We start from the raw sequence: 22,539 nt of genomic DNA, 5'->3' as shown, positions 1-22,539 counted from the left end.
TTATAAAAAATACCTTCAATAATGATAGATCATAAAATAAATACGCCGCGTCGACTCGAAATTGCAAAATGATTTCCTCCCACAATGAATGAAACGAGACGAGTAGCCTCATTTTTCCATATGAATTGTTAAACAACGGGCCATGTGAGGGTTTGAGATGTTCTCATGGAGAGAAAGCTCCTCGGAACAGAAGGAAGCAAGATTCAATCAGACCAACGGCATCACTTCTGCCTGCCCCAGATTACCTCTTCAATTTCAGACTATTTTCTGTGCCCTACTTTTTTTTTTTTTTTCTAGTCCATTTGTTCATATTGTCCCCTCGCTCTGCCTTTGCGGCCGTCCTTTATATGATTACAACACTGTTGCTACAGCAACCGGCTAATTTTTCTCCCAAACTCGATGCCAGACGAAGGCTGACAAATGTTTGAGACACTTGGAGATGTTTTGGTATTTTTACGGAGGGTCGGTTGGCGCAACTCACTGGGCGGGGGGTCTCGACACTCCCCTTCCTCCAACGTGACATCATCGATGGCGATGTCGCCCTCGATGCCTGGTCCTCGGATTCCCTCGAGTACCACCTGGAAAAATTCAAGTGTGGAACTGAAATGTAACGCGGTGAGTGTCGACAAACTTCTTGAGTCATACAGGGAGGAGCTAAGTGTAGCCTGGGTAGTTAGCGCAAGTGTGATAGCCTTTAATGATTTGTTCTGTCACTTATTTTTCAAATCAACTGAGGTGTGTAAAAGGTATTTAATAAAATGGCAGAACAAGTTCTTACTTGAAATGATGCTGTTGGATGGACACTGACTTTGGCCTGCTTCCAGCGCTCCCCTTGGTTACCGCTTAGCGACCACACTGGGCCATCTGAGCTGGTGAGGCCTTTTTGCTTCAATAAGGCGTTTAGCGTCCCTGGTGGGGGTGGGGGGAAAGTGTTCTTATAAATCATGAACAATGTGACAATTTATTGTGTTATATCACAACAGTTAACCATCTTGTTTGAATTCGAGTCACGGCAAGAGTTTTGAACAGATATCTACCACACAAACAACAACAACAATCAGAGCTGTTAAATCCTGACTAGACAATGATATGGCTTCTCGGCTCATTAATGACACTGTAACATTCTTCAGCAGCGCCTCCCGGCCTTTCAGACCTTTTACGCATTTTCATTTTGCTCAGATAGTCACCTTTGTCACGCATGCATTTTCAATTCATACCGACATTCAAAGCCCAGTCGAGAAGGTCAAACTCGAGATCTGCCTAGTGATACATTTTTAAGTCGGGGCTCTCAGTGCTCACATAAATTATTCCCCACCTCATGAAATTATCACAATGTTAAAAGTTTTTAAAAAGAACCTGAAATTAACTTCTTGCACAACTAGTGACACATGGCCAGTATGCCACTGTCTCTGGCTTTCAGACAAACTTCTTAGATAAATTAAGACAAACCTTAAACGTTGACTCATGATACATTTGACACAGTGCAACACTTGTCACGATACGGCATCATCGGCTTTCCGTGAAATGTCAGTCAGTCAGGCGTGCTCTGACACAAGCCGGCATGTTTAGACTTTGCTAAGCTCGCCTGATTGTCAGTCTCTCAAGTCTGTCTCTGAGTTCGGGATGTGTATTATTGGAGCAGATTCCTGTGAGTCAGAAAGGATGACAAAAAAAAATCACACTAGGATATTGTCTGGCTAAGACGCCGTCCCTTCAGCGAGACCTCTTGTCTGGCGCCGGGCTTTGATCGGCAATGACGACACTGAGTGCAACCGCATTAGCCCGCACTGAAAGCGCACTGATTGCGCGAGTTCACTTTTGTCTCTGACAAGTCGGAGGGAGAGCGCGGCATGACAGCAGAACCTGGCAACGTTCTACTATACGTTCCTGGGTCTTGATCACAGAGGTACCACCCTCCTTGCTTCCGTCCTGGCTGGTGGTTGAGGTCAGACCTCTCCTCTGCGCTTCACCACAGGCTTAATCCCATCAAGCCACGCGGGCACGGGCACCACGGCCCACGGGCCAACTTTGATGTGCGCCGAGCTAAACGAAGCATGACCCTAATCTCAGGTAAGCCGCTGCGCCAGCTAACGATAGAGGAGTTTCTTTCCGAGCTTTCCTGACTCGCCTTTCATCAGCAGTGTTGCAACCTGGAGCGCTGCCAAGACGCAAATTGAGTCAACCGCACGACCCCCTAATAGCATCTAAAAATTTCATAGCGACACAGCTACAGTAGACTAGGACTCGGTTTATGACAGTCTGGAGCAGTTTGGAGGTTATGAATGGCACGCTACTTTCTGCGGCAGCATAAAAATACGTGTTCAGTCATGTCATCATCTGATTGGTTGAAATCGTTTTTGTGTTTTTGCACACCCAAATCCAGTTGTACTGCAGTGCGCATTTTGCTCTTCAACTTTGTAATGTCATGTTTATTTGTTTCCAAGGTACTAGGACGTTATGGATAGGTCAGCGTGCTCCATCTTGTTACTGTGAATAATGCTTTATTTTGGTTTCATCTGTTTGGGGAACCATTTCCCAGATGGTCTGGCCCGGTCTTTGTTCTCTTTGGCAAAGATCAGTCATGAAGTGGCGGTCTTGCACTGATGCCAATAATTGAAGTCACAACTCTGTAGTTGCACAAAGCTTTTTCACATCTAAGTCTGCAGGATGGGGGTTTTCTCACACCTATCATGCCAAGAACCTCTTTCCCGACCTGAGAGGCGAGTACGAAATGGAGCGTAGCCGCAGAAGATCTGAGCCGGGTTTCACGTCCTTGACATTTAGCCCATTCATCATAACACGGCGCAGTCCGGGCACGGGCTTCGCCACAGACGAGCAAAGCGGGCAAGCAGGCGAGCGAGAATCTGGCTGGTGATCAATTTGAGCAAATTGGAAATGTCACGGCCTACTCATCCTCGGCAGGGGGCCCGGAGGAGTTGCCTTCTCTCTTTCCCAGCCCTTCCTTACAACTTTCCAGATGTTCACTCCGGACCTTTGACCTCCATAGTCGCACCTGTCCTTACCCCTAAGGTCAGCCGGACAAAGGAAGTAACCTGCGATTTCGGAACGCCGTTTTGTACTATTGATGGCCGTGGAACTCGTGGGTGAGGAGTCACTTGTACGTGGAACAGAAGGTTGGGGGGAAGTGAAACAGGTGGAGGGTGGTGATGGCAGTGATGCCGTTCGCGTCTCTCCAGACTACGGAGCTAAACGCTGCCAAATACTTGCTGCCAGCGTCTTATCGAGGGAGAGGAGCGCAGACGTCAGCCCAGCAGTTCACAACAAAGCTCCTCCGCTGTATCCTGTGCCATTGTTACAGGTGCTGTCTTTTTTTCATTTTTCATATTAATTTTATACCTGATAAACTCAAATTCATTTTCTGCACAAGTAGTAATGCAAGTTAACCTTTTAAGAGTTGACCGCTGTTCCCAGTCTGGCAATTTCCCCCATGGACCGGATTTCCACATGAAACTGGCTTGAAAATGAACTGACAAGACTTCATTTTCTGGTTTGTTAAGCCTAGAAATGTCAGAGGTTATGGTCTATAACTCGGCAACACCAACAGCATTAGTGCAAAAAGCCGTCCCGTGGGTTGATAAAAACACCTGGTGGCTTTGGCACTGGTGAACAAAGGCCAAGCCAACAGCGGCGCAGGAGACATTGAACTGGGAAAAGGTTTTCTACTCCCCCCCTCCCCTACCTTCCTGACTGAACCATCACAAGACACATAATGCATGATTACACCTGTAATCTGCGCAAAGCTGCGAGCGGTTATGAGAGGTGCTCACTGGCTTAAACTGGCTGCGGTAATAATGTCAATCCTTTCCCCGCCATTGTACTTGCATCCCGGCTAGTCCGCGCCTTAAGCTCTGGGGAGGTTTTACATTTTTATTGCTCGGTGTAAAATACACCGTAAAGCTACTGCATTTCGGGTGGACGCTCGCGTAGAGCCTGGGAGGGGGGGGGGGGGTTGGTTTCACCCAAACGTTACAACCCGAGTACTGTTAAGTGAAATCCATAAATGAATCACTGCACATATATATGTATATACGTATATATACATATATGTATATTTATATATATGTATATACGTATATATATATATATATATATATACGTATATATACATATATACATACATATATATATACGTATATATACATATATATACATATATATATATACATATATATATACATATATATACATACATACATATATATATATATATATATATATATATATATATATATATATATATATATATATATATATATATATATATATATATATATATATATATATATATATATGTGTATGTGCGCGTGTGTGTGTGTGTTGGATTTTGCTGTATATGAGCCTGCAGATAATTTTGCAGCATTGTATTCGATCATTGAAATTTTGTTCTATGTATGATCTAGTCTCACTCGCACACACAAAAACACACACACGCATCCAAACATCACAGTGTTTGTGGTGGGCATATTGGGGCCCTGGCGGACCAAGTTGAAGTGGCTGACAAAAAGCCGGAAGAATGCTCGCTCGACAGCTTTGCCACCTTCAAATTGTTCGTACATGGTTGTTATCTACATTCTACGGGGGGGGGGGGGTTAAGGTTGAGCGCCCACTTTTAAAAGGTTGTGCAAACCAGAGATATCCAGTAAAATATCTTGAGCCGGCACAACCCGACAGCCACACAAAAATCCTCTTAACAGCGGCCTTGAGTGGATGGCAAAGCAATGAGAAAATCGCCGTTGCCTGCAAGAAGGCAACCCCGCCTCCCAAGTCTTTCGTCAAACAAACAACCGCTCCAACACGACAGAAACCGGCATACGGGCGCACGCTATTGTGCGAGATGCGCAGGTGGCGGATCGCTTCAGGTTCAAGTGCATTCATCCGTCAATTCACCCCTCAAGGCCGCCGTGACGGCTCACACATGGTGAATAACGTTTGTGGTGCCGTTTCCTCATTAATTGTGTTTATACAGACTGGAATGATAATTAAGGTGCGAGGAGCCGTGAAGCTGGCTACCACATACGTACGTTAGGCCGGTCAGGGACACTTTGGAATATTCGTAGGGGAGGCGTGTTCTCTTACCTATGTGTTTCCCATACATGTGGTAGAAGAAGCCGAAGCAGTAGGCCGGCGGGTTGCTGATGCCGTAGGGGCTCTTGGGGGCAATGTTGAAATACGGACTGACCAGGCGCGCCTGATCCCCTTCCTTCCTCGGCCTGGACGTTTCGATGTACATGTAGAAACCTTTGTAGAGCAACAGAGCAAACTCCGAATTAAGACAAATACTTCTCTCATCTTTCCTGTAACGAGAGCCTCTGTTAGAAAGGTTTGCAAGTTTGCTGCCATTACCGATCACAGGCAGCCATGACAACAGTCTAGCCAGCAGCTCCCCCCTCCTGACAGCCAAAAATGGAATATCTCTTTGGGCTGAATCTCAGATAATTATTCTCAAACAGGAACAGGGACCAGTAATGAAAAGCTGGACATTTTGAGACCGTTAGGTGATTAGAGCCAATGCATTATTTACTGCTTCGGCTGCTGCTGCTGGTGGAGTTGCGCAGAATTTCAAAGTCCCGTCATGGATACGTTACCTCATATCCTCCATTTTGCGACTCCACTGTTGAATACCTGATGATGAACACGCCGCATGCTAAAGCGGAATATTTATATTGTGAATATTTTAGAAATCCAAACAAAATGGCAGCAAAGCTAGTTTGGGTGGCAAAGGTTATGCTCACCCTGCTTGGAGCCGGCGCGGTCGCCGCTGGGCCCCGTGTTGGGTGTGTACTTGGTGTCGCGGGTGGCGGCGCTGTGCCGCGTCCAATCAAAGTCATCGTTCTTGTCCTGGGTGAACATGCAGATGGGCTCCTCCTCGAAGCTGCAGTGGAACTCTCCTGACAAGAGTTACAAACGTACAGTCAGTGTGTGTGTAGTGTATATTCATGAGACCTGCGGCCAGAATGTGTGTGTCTCAGGGGGATCTACAACAGCAAAGCCCTAATTATGCCACCCGATGTAATGAACAGATTTTTAAATTAAGACGTGAACTTGGGCTGACTGCGACGTTGGCAAGCTCACGTGGGTGGCTTTCCTTGAGAACGAAGCGCTCACAATGGAGGGATTTGCCGCTGCAGCTTGGTTTGCCGCACCACAAAGGCGCCACATGACTTGGACTGTATTCATACGTGCGTGTGTGTGTGTGTGTGTGTGTACAACTGCACAGAAATCATGATGGATTGTACTCAGTCACAAGCACACAGCTTCTAATTATGTAAGTGCAGTTCTTGTTTAAATTGATTTCAAATTCTAGGGAGCTTTAGAGTGCCTCATTGTTGGCTACAAGTTTGTGCGCATTACTCAGAGAGAGGGAGGGGAAAAGTCCAGAATCACATAAAATAGAAAGTTAATTTAAGAATCAATGAAGTCAAATAATTTTAATGGAAGTGTGATGTTAAAGCTGGCCACGCACACACAAGTTAGGACTTTTCTATTGGCAACTCTGTAAATTTACATAGCTTGAATTAAAAGTAGCTGTTGATAATGGTAACAACGGTAAACGACCAAGCGGAGGACACGTTGTGCCCGGCGGTACCCTCAAAAGAAGCAGCATTTAACATTCAGCGGCTGGTTCTGCTAAATATTCAGTGATGTATTAAAAACATAGCTGCCAACCATTTGCTTAGTTCCGACCTTGAGCCAAGCGGCGTGGGCAGACGTTAGTCAGGTGAGTTGGGTGGGCGAAAGGAAGAGCGAGCTGAAAGTCGTCGAGCGCCGGGTCAGGAGGATGCCGGCACCTCTCACCTGCTCGAGGGTGGGTGCGCTGTTTTTTAAAATAAAGCTCCGGCCCCAGGAGGGTTCTTGTTTGGATTAAATGATTACGGATGCGCCTCCATCCATTTTACGAACACCACCCCAAAGCCAGGAGGAGTTAGATTGAGATTTGGAAGAAGAAAAACGAAACAGGAAGTAGTTCTTTTTTTTTTTCACGTACACTGTGAGATGTTAAATTTGTTAGTTTGGTAAAAAGCAGAATGTGTTTCGTGAAAACACATAACCAGACAGCCGTTCACATTCTGAGTGGGACTTGAACTGACGGAGATGACTTTAGGGAATTCTATAGTGATTAAACGTGTTTGTCATTTCTTGTCTGGAAAAATAAAAGAGCCCATATAAATATGAATAAATATTCCCAGCAGTGCGGTGCAGCTCCACTCTCTCAATCACTTTAAGTGTGCGCTTTTGGAAAGTTGAGAGCAACAATGAGGAACGCCATTAAGTGGGTGTAAACACTCACACATACAAATCACCCGGCAGCGTTCCCGTCAATATATATGGCTGGCAGGAAATGTTTTGGGCGCGTGATTGCTATGTGCGGGTGATAATGGGTGAAACTTCATACTTACTTAGGTGAGGGTTGATGGGAGCTGCAGAAGACAGAAGCAAAAGAGGCATTAGGAAAGCGTCAATGTGATGACTTCATGGACTGTAGTAGGCGTGTTACATATGTGTAAGATCTTCCACATTTTGTAACATCCGCCGGGGGACATGCAAGGGCATTACAGTGACGTAATTGCTTTTATGTTTTTTGACTTTACACAATAAGTTGGGGCATTTCTAAGTTATTGTGTTTCCAATGAGGGAAAAATGTCTGTCAGCCACTTTGGACAACTTTAATAGGATTTTTCTTTCTCAGAAATGCTTTTAGCTCAAGGTGACTCCCATTTGGAGCACTAAGCCCATTTCATACATCTGCTAGAACATCAAAATGATTCGACATTGTGTTCGCTAAACACATTCAATTCTTCGCTCGTTCTTTCTGACCCCACGGTAAATAACATTGGCGGCCATTTTAAAGGCGCCGTTAGAAAGGTGGAGACTTCTGCAACCAGTCGTTTTTTTCTGCAAAAAAAAAACAAAAACGAAAAAAACCCATGTTTTCCTGGCAGGGCAAACAGCGTTTAACCTGCCAGGAAGATTCATGAGCATTTTCCAATGATCGATGGCTGACTGGCCAAATAGATGTGATGCAGCAGCTCGAGCGCAAAACTACGTAGCCGCATGATTTATGGACGCTCCCCTGCCGCGAAAGAAAAAGAGGGAGGGCTGGGGATTGATTAGAATCCAAACAATTAAAGCCGGTAATAACAAATCACCCCCACAAAGGAAAAGTTGTCTCCTTACGCCCGTCGAGACAAGGAGTGGATGCTGAGCTACTGTCCCTAATGAAGTGTCCGGCGAGTGCCGCAACTGTGGGCGTGCGCTTTCCTTCTAAATGCTTTAATAATCTTTTATGCTGCCAATCCAAACCACAGTGGACTGTGCAGAATGAATAGCACTGCAGCATAGCGAGTGTGTGCAAAGGCGCCGCAAAACAAATATATTAAATGACCACTAAGAGCCTCGGGCCTTCTTTCCCGGTGCACCCTTCCTCCCTTCGCCCCTGCCGCTGCTCACAGATAATATGTTTTGTTGTCACGTTTTATTATTTATTCTCTTGTTGTTATCGCTACCTGCGGCTTGCTGGCTATTTGGTATGGTCTGCGCGAATGTGTCTGCTCAAGCAATGCGTCTTCTCCCACCGAAGAAATCAAGCCGAGAGAGCCCAGAGGCAACTTGGCGGCAACTTTGCGTACACCCACAAATGGGATTTAACTTGCAATTTGATGCAGGGAAAGTGAAAACAAACGGGACTGTTGATGCAACTATTTCACACCATGCGTTGTTTAAAATGGAAGACTAAGAGCCTCACGCGATGACTGATGATGAAATGGAGACGCTCGCCAACGCAAATGTTTTGCAGCGCTTTTCGCACGCTGCGGCAAGACGATCCGAAAAAAAAACAGTGATACCCAAAAACTCGTCGCTTGACTCAACCGGTGCCGAAAGTAAATAATAAATCAGTGCTGCCTTGGTATATGTAACTCAAACCATATTTCTAATTATCCTTTCCATTGTATTTATTTACTTATTGTTAAGACTCCACCCAAATCGTTGCCGGCCTTTTAGAAGTACTCTCGGGTCTTACTTTGGCCGAGATAAATGAGCTCAGAACTACAATTGTGACAGTAGTTCTTGCAGTCCAAGCACACAATGATTCTCCAGTGCACTATTAGTGAATCAAATGAGGTTCTTTGGCTGGTAAAGAGCTAACGCTACATGCAAAAGCTTGCCAGAAAGCATTTTTAACAATCCTCTTTCATTACGACGTCATTAAACGGTGACTGCGCATACTTTCCGCTAATAAACACGTCCGCTCATAATGACATCACACAAACGGCGCCCAAGGTGTGTGTGTGTGTTTAATTTACTGCTGTGTGCACTCAAGTGTTTGCTCTCTGAAAATATATCAGAGCGGTGACCTTAAGAAAAAAAAAATCTTTTCTGATGATTGGTTGGCGAGAGCACGTCATTAATTTGTCTTTACCGGTGTTTTATGTTGGCAGAAACGTTGACGCGACAGGGAATAATCATTTCAGGCTTCGGAATAGATAAAGGCTTGATGTCCTTCGCTGACACTATGACCTGTTTTAGCTGTACCGGTCTTTTTTTTTTTCCAATTAAGAATTTGCAATGTTTTAGTCATAGAATGGAGTAAGGAAAATAAGAGGACTTTGACGATGTTATTAGTCATTTTCCAAATACAGTCAATACAAAATAAATTACTTCATTGACTAAAAAAGGCATAAAAACTCACCAGGCTATAGATGACTATTTTTTTTTGCGACATAAGAAGCTTGGCTTGCTGTGTTTCATATCTTGAGTATGTGAACATTATGCTGAGCTGCCGTCGCCTCGTGCTGCAGCCTTTCCAGTGTAAACAAACGGCTTAAATATGTGCTCCTCCTTCCAGGATGCCGTCTGAGCAGGTGCTGAGTTAGTCATTGTGCGACGGTGACACAGCCATCCATCAATGCTCCAGCTGGGGACGCCGTAACTACTTTTCTTTTCTCGCCAACTCCCCACCAAAAAAAAAAAGCCTTTAACAAGCTTGTTGAAGTCTAAAAGCCACGGTGCTAAAACTTCACTATGGCGCTAACTCAGAGAATCTAAACAACCCGACAGAATCTTGTATGGCTTGCGGTTGTGGTCCAGTCTACCAAATGTAAATACTGCTTCCATATTTGCAAAGTGAATTCTGAATTAAAAAAAAGTAAGCAATGTATATTTAATGGCGCGCTTCGAAGACTCCATATATGTAGAGGGATCACATTCCAACAGAATACAAACACCATATCGGGTTTTGCTGAAGAATGTGAGGAAAAAAAATAAAAACACGGAAAATAATATGCAGACGAGTTTTCTCCGTGTCAGTCAGCACGTCTTGCGGGACGAGTTGAGCGAGAAGAGTGCATTCATCTCAGACCTACATTAGCCCGTGACGCCACGCCGTGCGTGGGAGAACAGAAGCAGCCCTAGAGTGATAATTAGTCCGGTCTCTCGTTGGGCAGGCCATTCGCACAGAAGGAGAAGGCTCTCTTCTTCTTCTCCTTCCTCCTTTTCACTTGATAAATAAAAGAAGAAGAAATCTTTGTTTCCTCCTTTCTGGGCTCCCGCTCCTTCTTCTCTGTGCTAATTAGCGTCAATTCTCTTCATTCTTCTTTGATTGCGTTCAATCTCCTTGAGTTCAGCCAGTCTCGACAATTTGGGAAGCGGGGCACACACAGAAACCTCGGTATGCGTGTTCTCACTCACTTATGCGGTGTACTTGAGATAACCATCTCAGCAGGACTGTTCTCATAACTGGTGACCGTTTCTTTTAATGCAAAATCCTACAAAACTCAGGCTCCAATTTGCGACAAAACCTTCTCAAAATGTCATTTCAATTTGAATGACGGGGAACTTGAGTCACTTGCGGATCTCTTTGCTCCTTTGACCCAAACTAAACATTTGACTCACACGGTGTATTCAAGTGCTTCCGAGCTCTCATGCAAAGAAAGCCGGCGATAAAGGTCACGACGGAAGGAAGTGATGAGTCGCTTGATCAAGATTCATTTGGCTCAAACGGGGAAAAGGAGCCAAGCAAGCTGATTTCCAGCTGTCTCCTGATGACTGACGGTGTTGGCTGCAATTCTAATTATTTTAATGAGTTCACTTTTTCCCGCCCGGCCCACTCTCTTGCATATCATACATACAAATGATATGTGATGCCAATAAATTGAAAACTCACCGCTGTAGGTGACGATCCTCACGGTGGAGTCGCCCTCTCCAAAACGGGTGATGGGGGTAAGGCGCACCTCGTAGGACTCGGGTTTGATGAGCTCAGTCAAGTTATGGGTGATGAGCTCTCCCTTGTTGATTGTCCAGTTCACGGGAATCTCTTGATCCCACCATCGCTGCTGTCCCATCTGTGACGATGACAAGCAAAAAGTCTTAAAAAAAATAAAGCGGAGTCCCACTGGGAAGTGTACCAAGCCACCTGTATTTTCTTTTTTAGTGGAGAAAAATCTCACCAACCAACAGATTTGGAGTACTATGAAACCTGACGCTTGTTCAGCTCTCCAAATTACGTTTTTAATACCCCATTTTTCACAATTCAGAATATAAAGTGAGCTTAACTCCATTGAGTTTAGCTGCAGTGGATGAATATCACAAAGGACATTTTTTTTTTCCTGCCGCTGTATTTACATTCAAGCCGAGCAAATATGCATCTCTTTCAAAATCCTTGGCAAGATGTTCCCTCTCATCTACCAATTAACCTCGTCTCTACCCATTTGTCGGGACGTGCCAAGTTCCAACATTAAATGCTACACAACTAAAACAATTTTCTGTTGACAGCTCACTGCTCATTAAGCACATTTACTTTCCAAGTAGCTCGCAAGCCTTTGTATTCACTTCAGAGCGCATCAGCAAGGATGTAGTCACGTCTGCCTGATTGCAATCCAGGTAAGGCTGCAGTCACTGCTTCTAAGGACAGCTAGTGTCACTGATGGAATTCCGTATATCACATGGCTAAGCTCTGGCTTCTCCTCTGAGGTTCGCAGAGGCACAAACGATGATTTGCCGCAGTAGCGGCCGGGGGGGTTACGCGAGTAAGCGAGCTTCGTTTTATCCTTGAGAATAGCTTTAACGAGGCGGGCAGCACTGCACAAAGACCAGAGACGACTCCCGCATCCGAAACAGAGGCGATGCATGCGTGCCCTTCTCAGTCCCGCCCGGACGGAAATCCAATGGAATGCTCTGAATGAAGTAATTACTTGGAGTCTGGAGGATATTCTGCTATTAGACGCTTTTCATTAGAGCTCATTTTGTGAGCAAATCAACAATGGGAATCTCACAACTCACATGCTGTCTAACAAGATAAAACTGAGTCATGGTGTTATGGCATTATCTTGTGTCATTTAAAAAAAAAAAACACGACTGCTAAATACTGTTACCGATGACTGGTTAGTGCATAACTGTTGGTAGTTAGGCACTTTATCACTATCATCGTGTTCTTCCATGTTGGTTTCATTGGCAAATTACAGCAGCTACAAAGCGGGAAGAGCCAAACTGTTGGGCATCTCGAGGCCATTTATGGCAGGATAATGGTTCAGCGGCAGACACAAGTGAGGTAACCCAAGCGTCCCTTTCGCTCTCCATTCCAGCTACTCCCAAGGGAAGCTGAGGCCAGATGAGCTCTGTTGTTGTTCAGCTTTTATCAGATGCCTCAACCAACCTCAGCAGACTCCTCTTGATGTGAAGTAGCAGCGGCTCCCCGGGGATGTTCTCCCGCCTCACGTAGTCCTTGAGGAGTGCCGCCGATTTTCTTGCGAAGACGGCTCGGATTCATGATCCCATTCCGATTGGCTTGTTGATAGAACTGAACTAGCTAACAGATCTCTAAACGGTGAGGCAGATGTAAAAACCACTTCAAGTCAAACGATACAAATATTACTGGCTATTGACCACTGAACACATCCTTGGGTTATTTCCTTTGTAGTGTGACTTGCTGGAATAGTTTTGAAAATGTATCATCTACGGTTCTTTGTTCAGCATGGCTTTAGCACTTGCCAGTTCATTAAAACAACACAGCTGGATTCCTTCAACGGCACCCATGATGAAGGCTGGCAATGTATCCAACAGCTACTTGAGGCTTTTATTTTATTTTATGTTATGCTGTTGCCTTTCAGAACATTGGATGAAAATATTAAACACCCATCGACTCTAAGAGTTGTCATACCTTGTGCAATTGAGAAAAAACAAAAAACAGCCAAACCTTTTTCTTTTTGGGGGCATTTTTATATGTTTTGATACATTAATGATCACTGAATCCATAGCACCCGGACTCAATTAAGGTTTTTGTTCACACTCCATTACTGCTCATTCTGGACAAACTATTGATTTAGTGTCATCTGATTGTGGCTGGGCTGCTTCTTTTATGGTGGAAACAACCAGAATTGATGGCCGTAATATGCAAGCGGTGGGAAAACGCAAGCATTGTAATGTGACAGCGGCTGCCGGTTCGCTGTTGATTGCCGACACGTAATTAGTGTAGCTGGTATTGATCGACGTGCACAAACAGGGCTGACAGATCAATTTGGGACACATGATGCGACCTGCTCCTGCCAGATTTGTTTGTGGGAACAAATTCCAGCTCGCGGGAATATTTTCAAACGAGACCGGGCGTTACCTATTTGACAAGTGTCTCGCTACAGTATGTGTTTGTGATATATTCCAGAGCTTGCCTTTTCAGACTTGCATTTCTGCCTTGAGCCAAACTGTCTCTCAGCAGCTCTCTTCTGAGGCCACGGGAGACATCACAAAACAATTCAATACAAAAGGGAGGGAGAAAAAAAAAAGGCCAAGAAAACGATGAGAGCCGTTATGAGAAATGTAACTCCTTTGCCTATTTTGTTTGGCAATTGTCTCAACAACAGTGTCTCTAAGCAAGTAAGAACAATTATTAGTTTAAAAACAACACCAAGATTAAATCCTTGCCCGTATAAAAAAACGTTTTTTGTTTTGCTAAATTGCCGCCTAAAAGGTTTGCCCACATCAAGAAAGAGAAGGAGAGCAATTTGCCTGGCAGGAAACAAATAATGGCCACACCGTCGACTTTCCTGACATGCAAAGAGAATAAGGTGGAAATGAATTAATTCGCTCCAAACACCAATTCCGGGGTGAACTAAATGGACTGGGGATGTTCTCTTTGAATGCAAAACAAAAAAAAAAAAAATGGAAATGTTAATGAGATTTTCTGAATTAACGCGCGTGCTAGCACAAGGCAGAGAGCAGCTGTGAGCGGAACCGGCTTAAGGAAGCGTCGAGCCTGGCGACTTCTCAGACAAAACCAGTGGTGAGTGGCTTTGAGAAAGCGTGAAATCATTTTCTTAGCAATTCTCAAGAGAGAGCTGACAGTGAACAAAAAGCGTGACGACACAAACACGGACTTGGAATGTTTGCCCCAAACTCGCAACACACCGTCCCCTTTTTTTTTTTAGCGTGGAAACCTTTTTATCTGAACTGGCGCTTGGATGTCGGCTCACATTGGTGCTAACCTGTAAATCCGTCGTATTAATGCGGCCGGCAGGCGTAAGGCTTTATCCGAAGCTGGCGTGTCGCCTGCCGGGTTGGCTAGAAAGAAAAAGCACGAGCACGACAAAGACACCCGTGAAAAGTTGACAAATTGCGGAAAAATCAAGCGAACCTTCCTCCACCAACACCATTCAACACCAAGAAAGCAGCTTGGGAAAGCTATGGCTCATGTTTATGTTTGCCCGTGCGTGATTTAATGCAAGACCCCCCCCAAAACTGCAACTCTAAGCGAGTCATCCATCAGAGAGCAGTTTGCAGTCTTCTCCGCCAGGTCTCTTTCCTCTTCCTGCTTTGAGTGCACTTCAAACGATTTTGGGAACAATTCCTTAAAAAAAACAAAAAATGCCACAGGACTCATACTTGACTGCATCTGACAGCTTCGTAGTGATTCGCTGCCGCCTGCAGAGACTCACTCCCATCCTCAAATACGGTGGTGAGAGATTGAATTGAGGTGTAAAAATCCGTTTGTCTGCATCAAGGCAAATATGACGAGCCACCTCAGGCGTGCAAACTTTGGGGAGAAAAGCAGGCCGACCCACCCCGCGCGGCAAAAAACAAAACAAAAAAAACAAACCCTCATACTTCTTTACAGAACTGAGAAAAGACAGACCAATAACCAGCATCGGAGATTATCGGATTATTCCCGGTTTGGAACGCTCCGGAAATAATAAAACCCCGACCTAATTGAATGAAGTGAGAAAAAAAGTCTCCTACCTGTCTGAAACCGAGTCTGTAGGCCACGATGCGGTCCACGGCGTTGGGATTCATCTGCGTCCACTGTAGCTTGAAGTCGTAGATCCTGGGCCGGTTTTGCCAAAGCGGACTGTACGTGTCGTAGTAGAACTCGGGAGCGTAGGCCTTGCCTATCCGTGATCAACACAAAGAAAGAAATGTTGACAGTGAATAATTTGGACAAGATATGATAAAAGTTGAACCACGCAAAATTTTGCGTAGTGACATCGTTAATGCGCTATGTGCTGCGTGAATGTTTCATTTGTAAACACGACCCAAATTCTTTCAAGTGCAGCGCTGGAATTAGCATGACAGAGATGTACAGTGGCTCTTATCTCCGCCATGTTATGTTTGTTCTATTTCTATCGCGGCTATATCATATCTCTTTTGCTACTGTGGTGACCCAAATCCCCCCCCCCCCTCGCCCCACAAGGATCATTAAAGATTTATCTTTACAGCGTGTATCTTCTGACACACTTTGCTTTCATGGCACACAATCAAAGCGCATATCACATAGCGGAACATCGACTCCAGCAACATCCAAAAGTGTCCAAATCCCCCGTTTTTTTTCTTTTTTTTTTTTTAAACAAACCTCAACTCCTTCCTTTGCTTTGTCGGAATTGAGGATTTACCAATGGTGAGCGGTCACATTCTGCCAGCTTAAGCGCCCGAGGTGACCTTGTAAAGTTCGTCCACCTCTATTTTGGAGACTGCTTATACGCTGACTTTTCTGCTAATCAGTTTTACTGTGTATTGGTATGTTGTTGTTTTTTTTTTTACAGAATGTTTTTGCGACCAGTCAAACCAACTGCCTATTTTGATAGCATAAATATAGTGACGCCAAATAGCCTCACCTCTGTGATTACGGCGTACGAGCTAACCGTCTTAGCCCGCTTTGAAACACAACCCTGGGTGGGAGACATCAAAGATAAAAGTACATGCGGCTTAACTGATTTCTTCCCCAATCCTGTTTAGAACAGCAGATGACTCAGAAGAGGGGCTCAGTGGAACCCTTCGGGCGCCACGTTGACCTTATTTGCAGACTATCTTGTGCTTTTGGTTTCATGAACCTCCCCTTGTCTACCTAGAGGTGCTGTGATTAGTGGGTTTTTTTGGTGGTTTGTGCCACTTGCCAGCATCGAAAAGAAAAGTTGCCGCACTAATTGCTCAACGGAATCCAATTTGAGTCAAGCTGAATCACTTCTCCTCAACTCTTCCCTGACACCTCAAGTAAACCCAAAGTGAGGATGCTTCCAAATTGTTGATCATGCGTATTGATTTAATGCGGCTACAGATGGTTGCCCGCTAGACTGGTGTAAAAGCCAACCTGCTCTCGGGCTTCTCCTCCTGTAAAAACTTCACTGAAAGATAACAGAAGGAAAGTAATGACTGCGCGAGTTCTTAATATCGTCAATGAAATAGCAGCCGCATTGGAAAACTCGCATCCTCTAATTTCAAAACCCGGCGATATTAGTATAAGTCTGTGACGTCACAAAAAGTGAAGGGGTTGATAGAACATCAGTTAGCAGTTTCTCTGCAACTATAGATGAGAAGCCTCGGCGGAAGCAAAAGACAAAATCTTTTTGCGTCTGCTATTTTAAGGCACATATTAAAGCTGCTGTTCCCTATTGCATCTTTAAAAGCAACTCGAATTCATAAGGGGGGAGGGGGGTACTGAGAAGCGTCTCTGGAGTTCCGCTAAGAGTTTTACTGCTTTTTGAAGAAGCAAAAAAAAAAAAAAAACTGACAGAATGGGGGTATATGATAATGCCGAGTAACTTCCAACCGACATCGTGCATCTAAGATACATGAAGAATTGCGGCGAAACGACAAAAACGATGACTTGTATGTCAGAAGCTTCGATGTGAAGAGACATATTCCACCTTTGATGTGGAGATCAGGTTTTGCCGTCAAAACAGATGGAATTAAAACAAAGTACCTGTGAGTTTGACTTAAAAGACGATACGGCTGTTTTTTAAAGACGAATCCAGAATCACTTTTTTTCCCTTAATGACAACAATAAAAACCCGCGAGCATACAAGCGCATTATTATGAAGGATTAATTTCACGAGGTGACTCGTAAAACGCACTGGAGAACAAAACCCGAGCGTTATCCTCCGGCTTTTTTTTCCTTCTAATTCCTTGTATTTGTTCAGTCGGCAATAAAAAAAGAAGTAAATGTTGCTCAGTGGATGCAGAAGCGATGCGCCGAAACGATTTCGATCACAAGAAGCTGGAATGTATGAAATGAAGTTTGACATTTATAAAGTCGGAATGTTTATGAGAAAATACTAGTTCAAAATTATGTGAGTAAAGCAGCACAATTGGAAAATGAAAATTTAATAAGAAAATACCATTAGACGAAAAATGTCTGTTTTGTTATAAGGGTGCAATATTGGACAAAAAATATCCAAAACAATACGCATAAATATAATCACTATTTTTTTTTAAAAGGCGAGACAAATATTTCATGAAGCCTCCTCATCTCACGCTCGTATGTCAGCCACAAGAACAATTTTGATCCCACACTGCCACATCTGCGATATAAATCTTCCAAGGAAAAAGAGTTAAGGGAACGTGTCACGGCACATTTCACGGATGACATCGGGGGACACTCTGAGCTGGATTTTTTATTTCCCTTCCGACTGAGAGTGCCTTCCCGTTGGCCCTTCCCTACCTTTGGCAAGCGGCGAGTCCAGATGGTGGGAATGTGGAACGCTGGGCGGGAGAGCGAGGGAGGGATGCGGGATGAAAGCGAAGGAGGGTGAGCGACAGAAGGCGGAAAACACAATTGGCTGCGGGGGACGGGACGCCTCGGATGTACCTGCCTCACCGACGTTTCTGTCACACGCGAAGGGCAGGCTTCGCAATTAGAAACGCCGCTAAACGGGTATGGAAGAAAGTCATTGGAAGCACCAGACCGACCCGGTAAATTAACTCCTCCAGAGGTAGACGCAAGTCTTTTCATACGGCGTGTAAAAGTCGATATTTTTCCACCATTTTGTGTCTCTCGTAGTGACTAAAATTTTAAATCAAGGAGATATCCATATTCTGGAGAATAGTATTGAACGTGTCCACGGTTTCATTCATGACACTAATAGAAGACTTGCGTGATGGAAAGCCTTCTCTAAATCAATTTGATGGCGTCAACTGTAGCCAAGAAGATGGACATTTACAGTTCTCCAAGCAACTAAAAAAAAAAAAAGAAGATGTGCAACAGACAGCGGTCGCCGCGACGTGAGCGACACCTCCTATTCGGATGGACTTTTCCTTTCCCTTTCCTTGGCGCCGCTTTTAATTGAATTGTCAATCTTCGGGCCAGACGGTGGCGGTGGATGAGCGTTTTGTGCGAGACTAGACAATTTGGGCTGTCTATAAAAAATTTGCAGCCGCCGCGATAATTACAAGCACAGACGGGGAGCGTGTTGACGAGATGGATGTATACACCCGCAAAATGTCGTTGACAGATTTAACACAAACTCTCGAATTGATTTGCTTTTGTGGAATTTGTTGTCTCACCTTGGTAAATGGCAGAAGCGGACAGCTCACCTGTGACGTGGAAGGTGCACTTCCCGGCGCCGGCCTCGTTGATGACTTTGCAGGTGTACTCGCCCCAGCCGTCGCGGTTCAGGTTGCGGATGGTGTACTCCGTGTCGTCCCGCTGCGTGTCGAAGGGGCCGGCGTGCAGAAGCCGGTTGGAGAGCAGCCACTCGAAGCGCAACACACGCGATGGGTGCGCCCGCAACACCCGGCACGTCATGACCACGGGCCGGCCCAGGCCCTGCCGCAGCTCCGTGTGGACCGGCTCCACCGTTGGGGGATCTGTTGGAGAAAAAGATCGCCGTGTAACCGCAAGTCATCTCCACAAACCAAAAGCAGATGTTTTAATACTATGAACTGAAAATGTCATTACATTAATTACATGCATAAGCTTCATTCACAGGCTTCTAAATTATTTCCTGTCTCATGACAAAAGTTACGATCGGGCTTGGAAAAAACGGAAGTTTCCGCCGCCTCGTAATTGCCTGCAATTTGCATATTTCCCGTCGCTGGGATGTCAGGTTCAAAATAAGATGGCACACATGGCTGATTACCTGATTGAAATTGTGAGGAATGACCTTTATTAGTATTACCATGTAATTACCGTGCATTCCTCACTGGACGTGTATATTAACGACATTTTAATTCGTATTTAAAGCAAATCTCCCTGAATACATTTTATATTAAAACATTATAGTGTAAATGTAATGTCAGGGGCGGAGCCAAACATTTGTCAGTGGTATACAACCCAACACAATCATCATCGTCGTCATTGTTCTGGAGGTTTTGGTGGTGAGTCATAGCTCCAAAGCTGAGTGACACCGTAGCAAATTGCGCTAAGTGCGTTTTGCTTCGCCACAGAAGGCCACGCGATGACGACAAGGTCCGAGGCTGCTCTTCTTACGTAAACGCGACAGACTACACAAAAGGGCTCTTATCATTTTGAGCCCCCGCTTCTATCAGTTCAACTAGAATGCTAATCGTTGCTTAAGATGCCCTCTGCGGGTCGAGTGGAATGCTAATCATGGTTGGACGTCGCCTCCAGGGGATTCAAGAACATATTTGATATTGGGAACTCACGTAACACATGCTATACCCCTCCTCTCCCAGTTTGTATTCATCTACTAGAAGGAGGTATATGTCTGATATCCACTCAAGTGATTCCACATTAACTTGAGGAGGGAATGGCTCTCATTTGCCTCTCAGGTGAGTGTATCAAAAGCCAAGTCGGCACGGTGCTTCCGTGGCCTGCTGCACACCAAGTGACACGGCCAAACCCGACTACACAGCGGGCCGGGTTCGGCAACGAGTTTTCATGAGCGACCGACCATCAGCCACGAGTTTTTCTGCGATTCAAAATTTGAATTCCATCGCTGTGAACGGTGTTGAACAGAATGGGGATGAGTCTAAGCTGACTCGTTGAGCTTGGTCGTATGAGGACTTTTCCTAAGCGGAGATAATCGTCTTAATAGGCAAGTGCGGTGTTAGTCCGATGCTAATATGCTAAAGGCTAATCGCTCCCATAGGAATCAATTAGAGTGGGTTTGGCCGGACTGTAGCTGGGTAATTATAAAGGCAACGCAAACTGCGCAGTTAATTACGTTATGCTCTGACATCACGTCAGTCGATCGTCTCCAACACTGTGAAGCAAACGTGCTTTTTTAAGACCCCAAATATGGTTTTATTCCTAAGTTAACGCTCAGGTAGTGTTTGTTTATTGTTAGGAAGACTTTTTTGCCACAGACGGCGAGGCCGCTCACTCCCGCTGCGACAGGAAACAGATGGAAGGCCGGGATAAAGAGAATTCTCGTGCATCTGGGCAAGGCTGGGAAGTGGAGCGCCGGTATTTAGGACAGGAGAACACTCGATAGCTCAGGCTTTCTCCTCTTCTTCCCGTGGACCGTGCCAAGCCGGTTTGCCTAAGAACATTAGGGGCGTCACAGCTCGGGATTTTTGCAATTCTATTAGCTAACGGCGAACATCTTTTTCCCTCTCCCTCTCCCCTTTTTTTTCTTCTTAAAGTCGCTTGTCCTCCACATAAGATGGAAGCAGCTTTAAAAATATATATTTTTATTTTTTACATATCAAAGCTGTTGACTAGCTAGCGTTGCGAATGCTCTTTTAGGGACTGTACCTCGGCGTCTTGATTAACTTGCGCTTGGAAAACCGAGGCGAAGGAAAGAATTGGCATGCGCAGAAGAAAATGAAGAAGTGAGGCTCAGTATATGGAGAGGGGAGTACAGAAGCGAGGCTGGATTGATGAGATAAAGCAAATTTCCTCGTCTTGGTTTCACGCTCAAAGTGAGCCGCGCGTCAACTCCGGCTCTGGCTTTGATGGCGGCCATTAAGGCTGCCTGGGCTGCAGATGGCGGGATGATTGATTAATGACGCCGTTGATTAGGTGCGGCGCTTGGAAGAAGGTCAGCAGATCAAAGCGGCGTGCTTGCATCAAGAAGCACTGCACTTTATTTCAATGCAAAGTAATCATTTTGAAGCGTGTGAAGCTTCCATGAATGAGCATCTTTTTTACTTCAGACTCATTGATATGGTTACATTTTAGACACACTTTGTTTTTGTGTACTCGTTGACATTACCTTAGTCGTATTTTCATTTGTGAGTGCTCTTTAGCCGCGTGACGGCAATAACGCTGAGAGAAAACAACATCATAAAATCCCAGGAAGTGTTGTGCAAAAAGCTTACGGGCTCCGAGTTTTTATTTAGCCGTTTCCTTCGTTCTAATTACGGCGCCGTCAGACAAATGCTACGCATGCTGTAATTCTCCTCAGCTTCCCGCTGCTCTACAAATCACTGCGCTAAATTTCGCATATTTTTTCTTACGACTCGGCTGCTTAACATTTTACATGATGGGCTCGGGTAGCGCAAACTCATTTGACACTTTAGATGAGGAATTCATGACTTTATCCATCACTCTTAGGAGCCCAAGTCTATTTTGTTGTACTTTGTGCTGGATGCTGACCTTTAATATTTTCGGGCACAATGGTGTGATTAAAAAAAAAAAGCATCTACACAGACGATGAATATTAATACCGCAAGGTGACTAGGTAGAAAAAGAATGGCGCTGTGTTGATGGTGTACACTTATTATTCTATTATAAATGCTAACGCTAACCTTTCATTTACTCCCTATCGTCATCTCCCATTCTCATTTTTATTTTTCCAGCCGCTGCTTTGAATCCCTGGACGTTCATCTTCGGAAAATATTTAATCCAAATCTCCATACTTGAATAGCAAATGAAAACTGTTGGGGAATAAATTCAAAGTTTCCGAATTGTTGGCTGTTGCCTCTTGAAAGGTTTGCATACCCTATCACGCAAATTTGGTGCGTTTTATATATGTACGTTCACAAAGTGTCGTGTATATAAAGAGGAATATCGCACTCACATTGGACGATGAGCTCCACCACAGCCTCACGGGGTTTGACATTGAAGCCGTTGTACTGGCTGGTCTGACATCGGTACGATCCGGTCATCTCCCGCGTCACGTTGACAATGCGCAGCGCCCCGTCGTAGCTTTCCATCTGCATGCTGCCGTCCGGCATGGGCGCCTCCTTGTCGGCCCGCGACCACAGGATGATGGGCTTGGGCTTCCCTGAAACAAGGCACTCCAGCTCCACCGTGTCGCCCTCGCGGGCCACCAGGGGGGACTTGCCCCGGGGGACTGTCAAGTTGGGGGGAACTAAGAAAGAGAAAAACAGAGGAGGGACTGATATGGGGCTCTA

General features: G+C 45.0%; 1 protein-coding gene across 6 annotated transcripts in view; it reads right to left on the bottom strand.

Annotated features, from left to right (window-relative positions):
- LOC133146579 (MAM domain-containing glycosylphosphatidylinositol anchor protein 2-like) overlaps positions 1-22,539 on the bottom strand; it is a 78,283-nt gene that overhangs the window by 1,304 nt on the left and 54,440 nt on the right. For 2 of the 6 annotated variants that reach the window (XM_061270443.1, XM_061270444.1), the window contains 9 exons: positions 22,203-22,523; positions 18,811-19,083; positions 15,244-15,392; positions 11,183-11,360; positions 7,419-7,439; positions 5,754-5,909; positions 5,098-5,259; positions 779-909; positions 482-578 (listed from right to left, as the gene is read on the bottom strand). In XM_061270443.1, the coding sequence (XP_061126427.1) occupies positions 482-578; positions 779-909; positions 5,098-5,259; positions 5,754-5,909; positions 7,419-7,439; positions 11,183-11,360; positions 15,244-15,392; positions 18,811-19,083; positions 22,203-22,523 (1,488 nt within the window). Of the gene's footprint in view, positions 1-481; positions 579-776; positions 910-5,097; positions 5,260-5,306; positions 5,666-5,753; positions 5,910-7,418; positions 7,440-11,182; positions 11,361-15,243; positions 15,393-18,810; positions 19,084-22,202; positions 22,524-22,539 lie in introns of those variants that run through there. The other 4 variants (XM_061270445.1, XM_061270446.1, XR_009711386.1 and 1 more) reach the window with 4 other exon arrangements.

Source organism: Syngnathus typhle, linkage group LG22 (assembly GCF_033458585.1).
Source record: "Syngnathus typhle isolate RoL2023-S1 ecotype Sweden linkage group LG22, RoL_Styp_1.0, whole genome shotgun sequence".
Lineage (NCBI taxonomy): Eukaryota > Metazoa > Chordata > Actinopteri > Syngnathiformes > Syngnathidae > Syngnathus > Syngnathus typhle.
This window is presented reverse-complemented; position numbering and strand designations above follow the sequence as displayed.